Source organism: Apodemus sylvaticus, chromosome 4 (assembly GCF_947179515.1).
Source record: "Apodemus sylvaticus chromosome 4, mApoSyl1.1, whole genome shotgun sequence".
Classification (NCBI taxonomy): Eukaryota; Metazoa; Chordata; class Mammalia; order Rodentia; family Muridae; genus Apodemus; species Apodemus sylvaticus.
In genome coordinates this window covers 105,597,671-105,616,299 of record NC_067475.1, presented here as the reverse complement: position 1 = coordinate 105,616,299, position 18,629 = coordinate 105,597,671, and the positions used below count along the sequence as shown (strand labels likewise).

General features: G+C 41.0%; 2 protein-coding genes across 3 annotated transcripts in view; one reads left to right on the top strand and one right to left on the bottom strand.

Annotated features, from left to right (window-relative positions):
• Arhgef26 (Rho guanine nucleotide exchange factor 26) overlaps positions 1-6,436 on the top strand; it is a 108,429-nt gene extending 101,993 nt beyond the window's left edge. The window contains exons 12-14 of the mRNA XM_052180422.1: positions 2,462-2,529; positions 3,761-3,865; positions 4,530-6,436. Coding sequence (XP_052036382.1) covers positions 2,462-2,529; positions 3,761-3,865; positions 4,530-4,672 — 316 coding nt within the window. The 3' untranslated portion in view covers positions 4,673-6,436. The remainder of the gene's footprint in view (positions 1-2,461; positions 2,530-3,760; positions 3,866-4,529) is intronic.
• A 6,273-nt stretch (positions 6,437-12,709) lies between these two features.
• The window catches only part of Dhx36 (DEAH-box helicase 36), a 42,352-nt gene continuing 36,432 nt past the window's right edge, over positions 12,710-18,629 (bottom strand). The window contains exons 23-26 of one of the 2 annotated variants that reach the window (XR_007977514.1): positions 16,611-16,731; positions 15,921-16,073; positions 14,584-15,469; positions 12,710-12,991 (exon numbers count right to left, since the gene is read on the bottom strand). Coding sequence is in view for 1 of the 2 variants with exons in the window: in XM_052180421.1 (XP_052036381.1) it covers positions 15,284-15,469; positions 15,921-16,073; positions 16,611-16,731 (460 nt within the window). In the remaining variant the exon portion in view is untranslated. Of the gene's footprint in view, positions 15,470-15,920; positions 16,074-16,610; positions 16,732-18,629 lie in introns of both variants that reach the window. The other variant, XM_052180421.1, reaches the window with a different exon arrangement.

Below are 18,629 nucleotides of genomic sequence, written 5' to 3'. Positions count from 1 at the left end.
AGCTCCTGCTTTAGAGACACTCTCCTTCCAGCTTCCTGGTGGGGCCAGCTCCTTGGCAAGGCCTGTAGAAGCCCCAGGGGAACTGGCGTGGTTTGACAGCTTCTAAGAGGGGGTGGTACTGACTCAATTGAAATGTTTTCAAGAAACAGCTCCATTCAAACAAGGGCAACAACAAGTGTCTTGTTCTGTCCTCTAGAGTCCCAGCACGGGGCCACACTGTCTACAGGATGCCATTAGTACCCAGACAGCATGGCACACGAGTGAATGGTTTCATCTGGACTGCTCAACCTCAGTGGCAGGGGGCAGCTGCTGGAGCTTGAGATTGACCTTGTCTGCAAAGTCCTGTGTGAAAGATTCCGTTCCAAAGTGCTGCGGGAAGGCAGCGGTTTGGGCAGGATAAGACACGGGGTAAAGGCTTGGCCTGCTTGTGGTGTGGCTCCACAAACACTGAGCTGTGGAGACTGCTCTTGGTGAACCACTCACTCACCTTCTGCTAGATCTTGGTTTTCAGTTGGTGTGGTATTTTGGAAACTCCACTGCAGCCTGTGGCATAATAAGGACCGTTTCCCATCTAGCTGCACAATTTAAAATGTCTGCTTGGGAACTGATTTAAAGGAAGCTTTATGTTACTTATTCCTTTCAAAACCAAGAGAGAGTGCTTGGCACTGTATTAGAAATGGTTTAGAAGCGGGATGGTATCATCAGCTTTTGTATGTGCTACTGCCTGAAGCCTCACTTCTGTCAGTCTGTGTACGTGGATATAGGCATGCACGTGCCTTAGTGTGTGGGTTAGGGGTGCAGTCCAGGTGACTGAGCTTCATTGCCACGGTGCACACTAGGTGCTGAGGCCCCAGGGATCCCTGAGATTCTTCATGCTTCCCGTGGCACTGTAGGAGAGTTGGGATGGCAGGTACCCACGTGACAGCATCCGGCTTTTACAGGACTGGGTTCTGGGGATCCGCACTCATGCCGGACGGAGTTATCAGCTCTGGACGATCTCAGTGTCCTCTTTGCATTCTTCTTTTTTTTTAAAAATTATTTGAGTTACATGTTGCATCCTAATTGTATTACCTATTTTATTTTACTTTTAAACATATATCAGTTTATTTATTCTTGGCTTTTTAAGTCAGTCTCATTATATTTCAAAGAGTGGCTTTTACCTTGAGGTGGTCTCCTGCCTGTCAGAGTTTATGATCTGGTAATAGCAGCAAACAACTTGTAAATGATCAGGGTTCAGCTTGTGGTTATTAAGATGCTTCTCTCCTAAGCAGATGTTTACTGAGCATTGGTTGCACTAAGCAGGGCTCTGGAGATAATCTAATCAGCCAGGCACATACCTGTGTGGATGTGGGATGTGAGTGTGGGTGTTGGAAAGACCCCCTGGAGCTGAGGTAATAGGCAATTGCAGGCCACCTGTGTGGGTGCCAGGACCTGAATGTGAGTCTTCCACAATAGCAGGTGTGGCTCCGAGCCTTCTCAGCAGCCCCAAATGGCTGGGCTTCTAACAGGCAGTTGTGAACAGACAAGGCCTGCAGAAAAGAAAGGGAAGCCGGAGGATCACAGAGGGAAAGCGTGGGCTGCTCTGCTTGCTGCCGCAGAGGAGTACATGTCCAGGAGTGGAAAATAGGTTGTTAGGTATTGGGAGAATACAAAGAAAAAAAATGTTCTTCAGATATTCAGGGATAAAGATGCCTGTCCAGAAAGTGTATTGGCATAGTAAATTAGCTTAGATTGCTTCCCTCCAAAATGCTAGTCTCATCCCACAGATGGCATTTTTTGTAAGATTTATAGAGAACTAAGAGAGTATATACGGGTGGTTTGATTTAACTAATTGTGGTTCTAGTGCTTGCTTTCCTAAGTATACACAGGACGATTATGGGGTGGAGCAGTGCCGCCCTTGCCCAGGACTTGTGGTAGTCACAGCTAAGTTTTTGTCACACAGCTATAACTTAACATATTAAAATATTTTGGCTATTTTTTTCTGACTACACTCATGAAAGTATTTAAAGCATTTGAGAGTAGTCTGATATTTCAGAATTTCTGTTTCAATAAAGTTCACACACAGAAAAGGGACCTCTCGTCTTCTTTACCAAAATGGTTGAGAATGTGGGAGGGAAGGGATCCTGCTTCACAGGTTTGCCTTACAAGTTAAGTTAGTCCTCGGGACTGCTGAGCGTCAGCTGAGTGTGCTAAGTATCTGGTTCAGTTGCTAATCGGTTCTTCATTAAATGTCCAACTGTTATATGAGAAATCCCCTCTACACAGTAACTAGCCACATTTATATTTGTTTCACAATGATAACTGTTCTCATTTTAAAAATCACCCCTACCCATTTCAAAGGTCAGTCTCCTACCCTCTGAGATCCCTTATGTTTTGGAAATGGTTTTGCAGTCGCTGTCTAGAATAAACAACTTTCAGGGTCCAGGGGATATTCTGAACTGCACCTGCTCTCTGTGTTTAGGAGTGAGCGAGCCCGCTGGATCACAGCCCTGGGACACAGCAGTGGGAAGCAGCCACCAGACAGAACCAGTAAGTTTCCGGGAACACGGAGGGGCTCCGCCCTCTGCTGGCCAGCATGGTTACTGACTGGCGACACTATCTTCATCTTTACCTACTTTAAAAAGGATCCTTCATTCCTTCCGGTATAGCTGTTAATTCCTTCCATGTTAGTTGCTAAACATGAAAAAAAATCACTGCTTACTTTTTCTGGGTTTGTTTCTCCACCTGAAAGTCAGAGGTATTGGGTTCACTGCGGGTTATCGGGAGGACAAAGGTCAATTATACAGGGTGAAATTCCTGCTTGAACCATAAAGTGCTTATAGCTAGTGGTTACTAATGGGCTTGAATATAAACAGAAAAGTGTTGGGATGGGTTTGATTTTTATTGCTTTGTTTGAGAAAAAGACTTGCTGTGTAGCTCTGCCTAGCCTGGGTTTGTTTCACACTATTCCGGACCCGCTTTGAACTCAAGTCTTTGCCTCGGCTTCACAAAGGGTGGTGTGAGCTACCAGATCTGGTTTCAAGTTTTTGCTCTAAAAGGAAATTACTTTTTTCATGATCCTTTTTTAGTGTAAATGGTACTGTCAAGGAGATGTATTTTATTCTTCTGGTGTTATAGTGTGCATGTTCTTTTAACTATGACACCATATTTCTGCATGACTTGGAGGACTCTAGGATGCCGCTTGCAGAGGTGGTTTGCTGGAGCTCCTTAAGGATCACAGCCTTTAGAGTCAAAGCAAAAGTGGTTGCTTTGACATCAGCTCTTACACTAAAGACAGATAACGAAGCCATGTCAGTCAGCTCTGCTGAGGTTGTGTTGTTGCAGATCAGTATTTGGGGGGGGGGGGGGCTCTCTGAATTAGCCTGGACAAAGGCTGGAGCCCTCACTTATTTCTAGGCTTTGCCACAGCCTTTATGCCTGCTTGCTGATAGGATCGGGTCACTGTAGCTAGAGCTCCAGGCATTGCAGATGGTGTGAGTTATGCAATCTTAGCCTGCTGCCTCTCACCTCCATTTCCCTGAGTGTAATACAACCAGTGTCTCTTGGTCAAGGCTATTGTTGAGCATCTTGCATCATAAGAGTCCTCTTGAACCCAACATTTAAAATCAGGCATGGGGCTTAACTTCCCATAGGTGCCCAGCTCAGACCACCAGTGCCAGCCCTGAAATCACAGAGCGCAGTGAGTGAATGCATGCTGCTGCTTTGTACACGTTTTGTTTCTCAGCCCCTGGCAGCTCAGAATGTCCCTTTTCCTCCGCAGCACTGACCCAGGTGGAAATCATTAGGTCTTTCACTGCCAAACAGCCAGATGAACTTTCCCTGCAGGTGGCAGACGTGGTCCTCATTTATCAGCGGGCTGGCGATGGTGAGTAGGATTGTTCTCATAGGAACCGCTGGACTGGTGCGCACAGAGCCTCAAGTCCAGAGCGTTTCATTTTGTCAGGAACACCTGCCTTCCAAATCCTGACACAGCGATGCTTCAATTCCTCTATTCCAAGGCAGCCTCAACTTCCTCCTGTTCTTAACCCCAGTTCCTGACAATTCAGGTCCCAACTCAGAAGTGTCTCAGAGCACTAGGGATATAGAAGTGATGCATTTAAACCCCCTTACCCTGCCTCTGTGCTTCTTTTCTATGTTTACTTTTGAAACATATTCAGTCACCATAGAGGTTCCTTTCCTTCTCAGCCCTGCAGTCACTACTTTTGTGCCCTGCCCCCTCACTTAAAAAGGCAAGACTTTCCTGTGGCTGTGGCCCAAAGGATTCCCTTTCTGAGCTCAGCCAGCTCTTAGCCTCGTCCCTCAGAGCTTTTGCTCATGCTCAGTCTCTGGTGCATCACTCATTCTTGCAACCTTGTCCTATTTCACATTAAGTATTTTGACCTTAACAGGCATCTATTGCACTGAAGTTTCTTCTTGACTGTTATTACCCATGGTACCCAACCCACAGAAAAAAGCCCTCTCCGAGTAAGCTGGCACAGAATGGTATCTGCAGACATTCCTTGTCTAATGAAGCCTGTTCTCCCTTGCAGGCTGGTATGAAGGGGAACGACTGCGAGATGGAGAACGGGGCTGGTTTCCGATGGAATGTGCAAAGGAGATAACATGTCAAGCTACTATTGATAAGAATGTGGAGAGGATGGGACGCTTGCTAGGACTGGAAACCAACGTGTAACCTCTCAGATGGCCAGTAGAATGGGGGACTAATTTTACCGTTATCACAGTCTGCTTAATTAAAAGGATGGAAACACTTGCCTATACGCTTGCCAAGCCATTCCGCACTTTGGAAGAACAGCTACCAGATGCAGCTAGTTCACAAAGCTCAGCTCTTGCATAATGATGCTCCTGAAAACCTCTACGTCCAAGGATAACAACATTCTTGGCTCCCACCACTTCCACTGTTTCCTAAGATGCTGTATCTTGGCCTCTCTGCCTCCACTTCACTCAGAACATTGCTCTTCCCCATGAGTTTCTCCTTTGTATGGTCTCACAGCATCAGCAAGTTTGTCTTTAAGAGTGTCCATTTTGTAAATACTTTTTGTGTCTTAGCCTAATGCTGTTAATTCCAAAAGAACTAACAATAGTTCGGTAGGTGAGCTGTCATGTTTTGTAAACCTCTTTCTACGAAAGGGAAATTGACACTTGAACTCTGCCACCATTTTCCTTATTAGAAGGAAGGTGAGGCGCTACCCAGTGAGGATTTTTAAAAATCCATCTCATTCAATATTGTTCATAGATAACTATAGCATAACAACCCTAAACTACTAAGATGACATGGGATTTACAGCTCACAGATGTGAGAACATCCTGAAGACAGGATATTACGGGTCAACTGCTAAAGAGCTGACATAAGATTGCTCTGCCTTCAGTAACACATGGTTCCTGACAATTCTACTTGTTTTCAACTTAAAATGGCTGGAACATACATTAACAATCTTCAGAAAGAGAAAATGAAGCTTAGGTAGTATCAAGATACCAACAAGATATCTTTTGAAATATTTTGATGTTAGCAGGAATTCATTGCATTAAATACCTGGTATTTCTTAGTTCCAAAAAGACATTTTTTTCCCACTAGGACAAGGAGAGACAATGTACAATACTACAGTTTATTAAAAGGTCATGGTTTGTAAGAGTGACATGGGAAATACTTTATTGGTAGCTGTAAGTCCTCTATTCTGTTTACCATGTAAAATCTATAAAGACGTTACCAGCAGGCTTGGATCTTTGTCCATGCCCCTGCTCCTGTCTAAACAGCACCCAAACCATAAGATTCCAGAAGTGTAGGTGTGCTTGGCTCATACCCTGAAACCCATTCACCTCAGCAGTAAGTGGGAGTAAGGCTCCCAGGTACGTTTCCCTTTGGGTTGCTTTCCTTTTGCCTGTGATGTATTCCTTGCAAAAGACATTCCAGGCCCCAAGTCCTTGGAGGTATGAGTAAGCATGTGAATGAAGCAATAGCAGTAGCTACAGCAAGAGATGGCCCAGGATTATAAAACAGGAAACCTGTCTCCTCTTCAGTAATGTCACAAACATTTTAGAAGAAGTGCTAACAAGTTGTAGTTTAATCTTATGTTTTACTTAAGGCAGAAGGTGATGCTTGAGAGAGGAGTCATTTTGTATTATTTTTGCTAATACCCATTTGGAGCTATAAAATAATACTATGAATCCTGTGAATTAATTTATAAGTGTTAAACAGTGTGGATATATATGCATCCTTTAAGTCAAGCAGCTGAACAGTTATTAAAGTGTTCCTGTATAGCAGGTATTTAACAGTCACAGCGTTTCAACTGTGATGGTTTTTAACATTTTTTATGCCTTCTTTGAAATGTACAATGTGACTTCACTCCTGCAAAACAGAAATGTTACTTTTGTTCCAATAAATCGAAATTGCTTGTACACTTTCAACAAAGCTTGTGAATTTATAAAGACTTTATATATACTTTTTTTTTTTTGGTGTGATTTGATTTACTTGTGGTATGAAGTTTATGGCTCGGGATTTGTGGTTAAATAAAAGCTATACTGAAGTTACCTATAGCTAGAATTATAGAAGGCTCATCTTGTCTTGGGGATGTGTTGGCATTATGTGCTGGCATCAGCTGTCCTAGGAGACAGGTGTTTTTGAGACATGGGTCCTACTGTTTCTGTGCTTATGCAGTTTTACCCCCTAGTAAATCATAGTAGAAGAAAAAACCCAAACCCTTCTATATCAGCTTCCTATTCCTGTATAAGATTGCCACAAAATGACTGGAAGCAATGCTCACTCAGTGTCTGCGAGAATCCTACATTTGAAGTCTCAGGTACAAGGCTGCAAGTTTTACATTATCCTTCAATGGTTAAGGCAGCAATAGAATGCTTATTACTAGTACTTGGAATTTAACTCCCTGTTCATGCTGTCTGAGGGAGAAAATGCCCCTTTAAAGGATTCCTGATTCAATTAGGCTCATGGAATAATTTTCTCAATGATTAACTCAAGATTAGCTTTTTTAAAAAGTAGGCTAATGAGTGTTTCAGAAATAATTTTAGTCCTTGGTTAGATCTGTACATTTCCCTGGCTGTGCAACATCAAAGAATACATGATGGAAACCACAGGGAGGTGGAGGTTAGCAGAGCTATCTTAGAATTCTGCTTTCAGCAGCCATCATAAAACCTTAAAATGCCAGATACTTTCAACTTTATTACAGCTAAAGAACATGTGACAGCCAATATCCGTCAGATCTTTTTGTACCATAATTCAGCAGTCTAACACATCTTTGTTATCTTTCTACTCAAGCCTGCCTGGGATGAAGAGCATGGGTCTAGCATTTCTAGTAAGCAGCCAGAATGCATTATCCGGTGCTCCCTTTGTCCAGAGCGCTGGGAAGCCGCAGACAAGCTGAGCGCCTTTGATTTGCAGTTTGAGAATGCATGTCAGAGTGTAGTATGTGCCATGGTAACTTTTGTGGACTGAGTCCCTCAGGAGCTTACTCTGGAATGGCCTAAAAGACAAGGTTTGCTCAATGGACTCTTAACATTAGCAGAGGAAAACCAAAACCTCACTGGTGCAAACAAACAACCCCAGAACTCAGTTATTTCTATAAGCAAGTGGCCATAGGTCCAGCAAAGACTCAAGAGACATGACACCTTGACACAACCCACCCAGAAACACTGAATCCTAAAACAATCAGGTTACAGGAATATTCGTGAATGTTATTTGTAGAGGTAATGCCATACTTTAAAATGGAATAGAGATCTGGTAACTACAGAAATTTATAGGAAATAGTTAACCCGAGATTAGATAGTTAAACAAGCTCCCAAGGGATTTAGAAGAAAGTGTATATATAAAAAACAATCACAGAGGAAGTAGCCACAGAGATTTAAATGTAGTCCTAGAGGAGGGGCAGAGGAAAGGAATTTTGCTAGAGGAGATGAACGCGGTGAGTACTAGGAGGGGAGAGTGATCTTGGGCCAATGGGTTCCCTCCAGCTGACTACATTTCCGGTAGACACAGAAAGGGGATAAATACTCAGCATTTACATGCTTATCAGCATTAAATAAATGAACTTTAAAGGTCTGAAAGAAGATAATGCCTGTATGCTAATGAATGTTAAATTTATGCTTACAAGTGGACATCTGCATTAACTTAGACCCAAAGTTAAAAAGCAGAGCTTTTTACTCCTTCAGATATCATAGAAGAAACTTTAGCTGACCTTGGTTTTGGTGATAAAGACAACATCAAAGGTATAATCAACAGAAGAAAACTTGGTACCTTTATTAGAATTTCCCTAAAAAGCCTCAGAAAGTGAGAAAGTTTTGCAAGTATATCACTGATAAAGGAACTAACTCCGAATGGTATTCTGCTGTACTCATAGATCAGTGCCGTGTTCATCCAAGAACAAGTTTCCTCCTGCAGCACATGGGGACAGTGAGAGACCCACAGCCAGACACTATGCAGACTTAGAGAGACCTCGGAACACTCAGTCCTAAATAGGATGTCTCCTTCCCTCGGAGCTCAGGGAACCCCACACAAAAGGAAAGGCAGAATGTGTGTAAGAGCCAGAAGGCATGGAGGACAGCAAGGAAATGGTAAAGCCCAGCCAACCCCATTTTTGAGAAGCCCCATATTGTGAGAGACCAATGCCAGGAAGAAAACCAGAAAGTCCACCTGAGCAAACATTCTATGGCAACCCACTCCCCTTAGCAACAGCCAGTCAGGCTACATAGGACCAAGGTACACAGAAACAACCTAAGAAAGCCTGCAGAGAACAGATATCCTGACCATCATGTCTGGTTCCTGCAGATTACACCAGAAATGTAGTTTTTAAAATAGGAACTCGCTGACCTGTACAGAAACTCCCCAACTTTGCTGTAATTATAAAAAAAGCCTGAGTTCCTAGACTCAGGGCTCAATCTGACCCACTGGGGGGGGGGGGGGGGAGGCATGGGAGACCATGCTCTAGAGCTCTTAATAAAGACCTCTCCTGGGCATATACCCAAAGGATTCCCCGGCATGCAATAAAGACACATGCTCCATTATGTTCATAGCAGCCTTGTTTATAATAGCCAGAAGCTGGAAAGAACCCAGATGCCCCTCAAAGGAGGAATGGATACAGAAAATGTGGTATATTTACACAATGGAATACTACTCAGCAATTAGAAACAATGAATTCACAAAATTTTTAGGCAAATGGTTTGATCTGGAAAATATCATCCTAAGTGAGGTAACCCAATCACAAAAGAATACACATGGAATGCAATCTCTGATAAGTGGATATTAATTAGCCCAGAAGCTCTGAATACCCAAGGCACAAATTGCATAACAAATGACTCCCATGAAGAAGTATGGAGAGGGTCCTGATCCTGGAAAGGATTGATCTAGCATGGGAAGGGAATATAAAGACAAGAAAAAGGAGGGAGGTGATTGGAGAAGGGATGGAGAGAAGAAGGTTTATGGGACATATGGGGAGGGGGGATCCGGGAAAGGGGAAATCATTTGGAATGTAAACAAAGAATATAGAAAATAAAAATATTAAAAAAAAAAAAAAAGACCCTATGTGTTTTACACCAGAAATGGCTCCTGAAAACCTAGGCACCCCTAGGCACCAGGGTAGAGGTTTACAACTAAGCTGTCTCTTATACCTGCTGGTAGAGGCAAAAAACAGTTTTCTCTAATGGAATGATTCCAGACATACCAACCATTTCAGGACAGGTCGCATGTTCAGGAGTACTTGACCAACATAATATAATGGACTCCACAGTTTGTGTCTGTTTATTTGGTTAGTTAGGTAGGCTTTTTTTTTTTTTTTTTTTTTTAATAAGGGGGAGAAGAAGGGGGTTCTTGGGGGGTTGGTTCTTTGTTGTACTGGGTGTTTCTTTTTTGGAGAAAGAACTTAAAGTTAGGTGGGCAAGAAGGGGGAGAGGATCTAGAAGGTTTTGAGGGAGGTGAAGAATATGATCAAAGTGTATTTAAAGTTAAAAATTGTTTTAATAGGCTGGGTGGTAGTGGCGCACGCCTGTAATCCCAGCACTCTGAGAGGCAGAGGCAGGAGGATTTCTGAGTTCGAGGCCAGCCTGGTCTACAGAGTGAGTTCTGGGACAGCCAGGGTTATACAGAGAAACCCTGTCTCGGAAAAAAAACAAAAACAAAAACAAATCCAAAAAACCAAAAAATAAATAAATAAATAAATAAAAAACCAACAACAAACCCAAAAAATTGTTTTAATAAATAAAAATATGAGTTATTCACCCCAATTTCTACCAGGAACTCTTAAATTTTAACTCCAAGTCCAGGAATGATTTCACTTTTAAACAATAATAAAGATCTGGATAGCTCACCAGAGCACAGAATGAAGGACTTTCGGTAACAGGATGAAGGGCTTAAAAGGGGGGAGTATAGGGGGTTAGGTGAGTGTGGCTAGGCGGCATGGGGGAAGGTGTCCAGGCGGGCTCTTGCCTGGGCACCTCTGCCCCTGAGGGACCACACACACACAGACATGGTATAGAATAGTTTATTCAGAATAGGGGATGGGAGTTAGTGGTAGAGAGAGGCAGAGAGAGAGAGAGAGAGAGAGAATAGAGAGAGTGGAGTGGAGGCCGGCCATGACCACGTGGGGGGGGGGGGAAGAGCCCCAGGGGCAGAGAGGTGAGAGTGTGGGAGAGTAGAGAGCAAAGAGGGAGAGGAGGAACAAGTAGCCCCTCTTATAGTGGGCCAGATCTCTGGGGCGGGGCATACCTGGCTATTGCCAGGTAGGTGTGGGGTGGAGCTTAGACAAAACCCCAACACAGAACATATAAAGCTAGGGGTAAAAAAGCAACTCTTGGATGTCAGAGCTGTAGACCAAATGTCCTTAGGCACACACAAACAGCTGAAAGGGGACAGCATGCTTAGCATGGCTGTATACATCTATAATCCCAATCTCAACACTGGAAGGTAGAATCTCTGAGTTCCAAGCCAGCCAGGTCTACATAATGAGACCCTGTTAACAAAAGAACAAAATTACTGAAAGGTAAGACCCTCATAGGCCAAGAAACTCACGAGGAAACCGAAACAGGAAATCTTACTGGGAGGTAAACGGCAATAAGGCCTTGGGAAGGCAGTCTGGCACTTCCTGCCATATAATCCCAGCCTTGGGTTTATCCAAGTGAGTTAAAAGCAGGACGTACACATGAGATGTGCATAAATGTTTACAGCAGCTGTTTTCATCATCACCTACACAGAGTGGGCAACAAGGGTGGCCCTTCAGTAAGTGAACGGATAAACTATGTATGCATCCATCTATTTTTATCTTAAAATCTAAGGAAAACAACTGGCTTCTAACAATTGAAAATAAACCAAGAGAAAAACATATTCAAAGAGACTGATTGGAAACAACTCCAGCTGTAAGGCATTTTAATTAGTGTTTGATGGAGGAGAGCCTAGCCCATTTTGGGTGGCTGGGTTGTTGGTCCTGCATTCTAGAAGGAACCAGAACAAGCAAGCCATGACGAGCGAGCTAGACAGTAAGCTCCACAGCCTCTGCTTTAGACCCTGCCTCCAGGCTCTTGCCCTATTTGAGTTCCTGTCCTAAACTCCTTTAAATTAGAACAATGTGGAAGTCTAAGCCAAATAAACCCTTTCCTTCCCAACTTGCTTTTGTCATAGTGTTTCACCACAGTTAGAGAACCCCTAAGGCAGCCACCATCCCACAACCTCTGCAGTTGAAGAGGTCCTTAACTACTAATGGTCTAGGTGCTCTGGCAGTAAGCTCATCACAAGGGCAACTCGGAATGACTGTAAGGTTACTGCAGTAGAGCTGGCTACACTAACACGATTCTATACATCTCTGTACCCTGGCATCTTAGTCAAATTTAAGAACTAGAAGGAAAGTCAGAATTGAAAAAACTCCCTCTCATCCTGCAGGACTGGCTGGACCTCATTCACTATGCACTGTGCACTGGTTCTGTGATGCTTCCAAAAGCAGTTGCCCTCATGGCATTCTCAACACCCATATTAGGTCCTCGCGCCTTATCCTTTACCTCATGGTTAGTGACATTTTCTTGTGGCACTTGTTTTCCACATGAAAAGAAGCACATCTGACGGTTCTCTAGGTCAAGAAATTGGCACTAACAGCATATCCATCTAAAACAAATAATCTTCTCCCCAGACAGGAACAGTTTGCAACCCATCATTTGATATGAGGTAAAGAATCAAGTACTCTATATACAAGACAACTAAGCAAAGCAGCAACTAGTCACCTGGACAAACACTCATGGCTAATCTTTGAAGCAAACTTTAAGACAGAAATGAAGTAGAATATTTAACTATATGTTAAAAATCAAACTAAAACCCAATAAAATAATGGACACTGGACAAGCAAAAGTGGTATAGCCACTTCGGGAAAGCTTGGTAGTTTAAGACACACTTTACCAGGAGGCTGGAAAGACGACTTAGTTATCTGGGTAAGGATTAAAAGCCCTTACAAAAGACTTGAGGTCAGGGCCAACATCTACATGGCAACTCACAACCACGTGGAATTTCAGCTCCAGAGGATCCCATGCTGTCTTTTGGTTTCCACGGATACCTGCAAACATGTGATGCATATTAATTTACATAGGCATGCATACACATTAATTTACATAGCTATATATACTCATGAATAAAAATAAAAATCTTTTAAAAAAGACACACTTTACCATCTGCTGGAACTATCTTACTCTTGAGTGTTTTCACAAGAAGTAAAACCATGACAAGGGTACACACATTTAGAGCAGCTTTATTCATTAACAGCAAAAACGCTGAAGATACATGAAAGCCCACCAAGGGGGAAATGGATACAATAATATAACCATAAAATACTAAACAATAAAAATTACTAATATGTACAGTAAGCATGAGTTATCTCGATGCTTATATTAAGTGAAAGAGGTTGGACACATGGACTGTACGAATCCATTTCCAGAAAAACTAGAAAAGGCAAAACTATTGACGAAAATCTGCTCCCTGGGCACCAGAGGGTAGAAGCAGGGAAGGGCATGTTACCTGTAAAAGCAACAAAAGAACATCTTAGGTTGATGGGAATGTTCTACATCAAGACTGTGGTGCTAGCTACACAATTTCATATAGTAGACAAAATACAGTGAAATTATACTCTTAAATTGGTTAATTATACACAATACCTTAAAGCTTTAAAACTGGTATGGAAGAATATAAAAAACTAACAATGGTAACATGATTTACCTTCCTGGATACATTTTTGAATATTCTTCAATGAAGATGTTTTTTAAAAAATCAGAATAAAAATGCTGTTTAACATATAGGATATATTACAAATATATAGATAAAAAACATAATTACAGTTACTTAAGAATAAATATAACATCAGTGTTGAAAATGGGAGGAAATATGCCATCATTTACTTAGTCTTGGTGCAGATACTGAAATAATTTAAAAATATACTTTGTTTTACAAATGCAGCAAAATACACTTTGCAATTAATTGACTTAAAATTATTACAGTTTTTTCCAGGTCAATTAATAGGAAGGTACCATATTCATGTACTTAATGCTCTAAAAACATTATGCAGAAGTATATTTCATTTTTACTCATAAGTTTCTGTTACAGTGTTTTTTTCCAGTTTGTTCTTGCTGTACAGAGTGACGTAAGACAGCTTTTCCTTCTTAATGACCTCTTCTAAGAGCACTACAGAACAAGTCATTCTGGGGCAGTCGTAATCTATGAACAAGAAGCTGAACCTTCAGAGCACCGGCAATCCACCCTCTATCCTGCTTAGCTCTGTCAGAGACAGCTGCAGACGCTGCCAGGGCACCACTTATTTTTGTGTACTGCTTATCTGTAAAAACAATTCTGACAACAAGTTTGCATTTGCTGTGGAGTCTAAATACTTGCTTGCAAACATACCTTGACTTTAGGGGCAAAACTAATACGCTATAAAACCGTGACAACACCACTATGACCAGGGAGCAACAATCTTGGTGAGACAATCCAAAAGAATAAACTAAGGACACAGTACATTCAAATCTCTGTATACAATGCCAGGTGACATATACTCAGACATGGTAGCAGTACCTGAACTAGCATCAGCAGCAAATCCATGGCAGTACTATGCATATGTCCTGGTCATCTCACAACTTACTAGGGAAATAAGACCAAACCTGATCATCTCAGAACAATCACTGGCTCTTGGATAGGACAAAAGCAACATCTTCAAGCTAGAGGTAGGGACTACAACAGGAAAACAAGAAGGGAGTCCAAAAGTAAGAAAAAACACTAGCTTTAACAAGCCGAAAGCAGCAGTAAGAAAAAACACTAGCTTTAACAAGCCTGAAAGCAGCCTTGTTTTGTCACACCCCACTAAGAGCGTACAGAGGCATAACAATGGTGCTTTGCAGGGCTAGGATGGGGCTCAGGAATGCAACAGTCTAGTGTGTGAGGCCCTGGGCTCAACCATCTCCAAGGTCTTAGTACAAAAAATAAAATGGTGAAATTGATTACTAAAGGCTAAAAAACATTTCATGGACAAATAGAAACAAGCACTGTGTGAGGACCATATGTATCAGACACTAGTCTGTGGCCCTCTACATATTTCCATATGTAGTCCTCACAATCTTTACCTGTCTTTGAGATTAGGAAAAGGGGCTGAGCTGAGACAGGACCTCCAGCATCACATCCAGACACGTGCTCAGTTGCTACATTGTGCTACACAGAGCAGGATGGTAGGTAACATAAGAACCTTTTAAAAAGTTAAAAAACAAAAGCAAACAAATAAAGCAATCAAGTGAGCCAAGTGATAGGTAGAACTCTAGAAACCAAACCAAGAAGCTAGCTGAGATTTATACATTGTACATTTTATTAAATATTGGGCTTTATTACAACAAATTTACTTATAATAGAAGTTCATTTTTAAAAAATGTGGTTGTATTCAAATTCTTATGTCATACTGCTTTTTGGCCCAACTTTCTATTTTTATTGTCTAGACAGTCATTATGGACAGAAAATTAATTTTGCATAATAGCATAAAGGAATTTCTCAATGTTAAAACTTTGGGAATTCTCCCAAAGTGTGGACATATCTACAACAGAGGATAAGGTCAGAAAGCATACTGCTTTTCCAATGTCTTCATAGTAGCTAGATGGCACTGTTTAATCATGCACATTAACTCTTTACTACCCAATGAAAGTTTCTAACTTACACACAAAAGCAAGTCATAACCCAGGGCTTGGCATTTTGCCAAAAACTAAAAAAAAAAAAAAAAGAAGAAGAAAAATGGGAATTATGGACACCAGGATAGGTTTAGGCCACCACAGAAAGCTGTCAGCTGTAATATCCGTCCTGTGATCGTGGGGGCAGGTTCCTTGGAGTAGCCTTTTCTTGTGTTTTGATCAAGTCTAGAATAGCTGACAGTACTGCACAGTCTCTGGACTTAGTGTCGTTCCAGTCCACAGGATGAGGGCATTCGATCTTCTCTTGTAGGAGGCTATCCAGTTCCTTTCTTAGTCCCTAGGGTTGAAGGAAGCAGATATAATCATCAGGGAAGACGGAGTTTTTAGAAAATATGGCAAAGACAAATGTGACTGTGGTGGTGACAAGGATTTTCAGAAGCTATTAAAAAGAAGGGTAAAGATTCAAACTCTAATCCTTAAAGTCACTGGAAGAGTAGTACCTGCATCAAAAGTAATTTGGAAAACTAAGATCAGTCAACACTACTGGCTCTCTTGCAATAGAGAAACAGTCTTTTTAAAAACCATTTATCTTGAAGGCCGTGTGTGCCTGGACTGTGGGGAGGTCCGAGAAACACTGGGAGTCAGTCAGGCTTCCTCCACGGGAGCTCGAAGGCCAGTGCACGCACGAGGTCTTCTGGCTTGGCGGCAAGCTGCCTTACAGGCTGAGCCCTCTGGGGCTCACAAGTCCACTTAGACGCAACCTAATAGACACCCACTAACATCAGTACCTTAACAAGATGGGCAATTCTTTCTGGAGACTGAAACACAATCCATTCATCTACAGCAATAATTTCCTGATCCTTGTCTTTCTGGATGGAAATATCTCCTCCAAAGAACAAGAGGCAGTATGGTGAAACTTCCGTACAGTCGTACAGGTATATCTGCAAGGAGCGTTAATGTGATGAGGAAGTAGGGAAGGATTACTATCACATAGTTCAACATTCCACATGTCAATCAGATTCTTTGTAAAATAGGTATTAACTTGCTTCTGTGATTTTGAAAATTAATTTTGAAGAAATAAGACTTTAAGTGAACTTATCCTAATTCTTAGAAATTTTATATTTTTGTTCTAAATTGAACATTTTCTGAATGTCAAAACTAACCAATAAACATTAAATGACTGCTATTTGTATATCCAAATAATAAAAAATAAAATCTCACTCACTATTCTGACCACTACTTAAACTTATACAGTCATGCCAACAAATCTTTACACAGTACTAATTCCTGACAGCAGTTTTTGAAAATAGCCTCATAGAGAAGACCATATAAACAAGTCAATAATGTACTATACTATCTACTTATAGAAAAAAAAAAGCTATACTTTATGTGAGAAGAAAAGTCTAATTTTACGGTATAAGATTATAGAGCTACAATACTGACATTCGGATACACGATTATGTTCAATGTTCACTTACACTGCTTGTCCTCATCTTCAGGTGATAGATAAGCCAGTTGTAGTGGAAGTCTGTCTGCTCCACATTGACAGACTTGGGATGAATAGAAACCAGACCATCAGATTTTGTGTGAACTTTCACCCTTTGAAAAAGTTACAATACAGTTCATAAGTGTCTCCCTCATTACTTCAGAAGAATTATTCCTTAATGGCATTAGTATACAGTACATAATAAATAATAAAGTACATGAAAGGATTAGGAAGGAGCTTACACTGAGAATGCCCACCATTTATAACTGAAATAATCAACTAAAAATTTCCATTGGTTAACTGTGTTCCCCAAAGAACCCAAAATTAAAAATTAAAGATCTATTGAACGGAGTTTTGCTTAAACTGATTTTAAACTGTCTTTTTTTTTTTTTTTAACATTTACTTTAGGTGTATTAGTGTTTGCCTATATTTCTATATGTGCAGCACATGTGTGTGTGCTCCCCACAGAAGCCAGAAGAGGGTTTTAGATCCCAAGCCTGGAGTCACAGACATCCGTGAGTGGCCACGTGGGTACTGGGAATAGACTGTTGGGACTATGAAAGAACAGCCAGTCTTACCTACTGAGCCATCTCATCAATTCCTTAAAATGTTTTTAAATGCTCACTCAATTTTCTCAATTTCAAAATATCTATATTCAGGATGAGTATGTTTTAGCAGTTTAATTTACTCTGACATCTTAGGGGCATTCTTTTTCCTGCACTGTTTGTTTTGTGTGTGAAGGAATGCATGTGTGATGGAGAGGGAAAACCAGGGCCATTCTCCCTGAAAGCCATGGTGGTTTCAGGGGGACAGGATATGGAGCTCAGGTTGTCAGATATGGTAACAAGTGCCGGCCTACTAAGCCATCTCACAGGCCCCAGGGAAAGAACTTTTTTGTTGGTAATCATTTTGTAAGTCAATTTGTTCATCAATATCACTCAGACATTTCATGGTTTATTTTTAAACAACGGTAATGGTACTATATTGGATTTGCTACTTCATAATCCCTTCTTCAAAGTTTTTAAGGTCCTATGGATTCATAATATATCAAATCCTGTCATGGTTATGATTTATTATTAGGAATAAAAACACAAACTTTTTCCTCAGTCAACCACTGTCATTCTGGAAACCAGGAGTTAGGAAATTTCTGTATGGAGCCAAATGTTTATTAAGATTTGGTGGCCTTACATTCTGTCTATAAGGCCCATCTCTGTTAATCAAGCAGGAAAGCAGACAACACACAAATAAAACACAATTGTGTCCCAGTAAAAATGTATTAAAATCTTCTGGTATAAAATTTGTACCTGCTCCTAGCACCAACCATTGAATAAGTACACTAATCCAAAGAAAACTGTCTTTTTTCTCATGAACCTCTCTCATAATAGGGGATAATAAAATGTTTATATTTTAATATTATTCTATTAAAGTTATCAGCAAAGTTAGAAACAGGAATCTAGCAAACTACTGCCATGAAGATGTGGGAGCGGGGTGTGATAGCTCACATGTGAGGAGGAGCATGAATTGGAGGCTTCAAAATGAACCAAACAAGACCAAGAAAACCTGAACCAACTTACATTATTTACAATATAGATAATTCAGCCCCATTAAAATTTGTCCTTTTACCCATAACCCTGTAATTTAACCTATCCCTAAGTTTTGTGGAGCTGTGTTTACAATAGAGAATGCTTAATAGTATTCCTAGTCTAATAAACATGAAAAGATCTCTTCTAATTATGGTAACAATACATATATCCAGCTACTATAAATGTTTCTTGGGTGGAATCACCCCAGTTTGAGAATCACAGCCCTAGAATATTATATTAATGCTGGTTATTCTGGGTAGAGACTGTACTTTCTAATTGTATAATCACAAGATACCCAGCGTTTTCACTTATATTAACACTAATATTTTACACGTTAACACACAGTTTTAAACCATAATGTCCCCATTGCTAGTAAAAACCTATGTTGTTTGCCACACACCCATTAAAAAGCATTTGGAATCAATTCT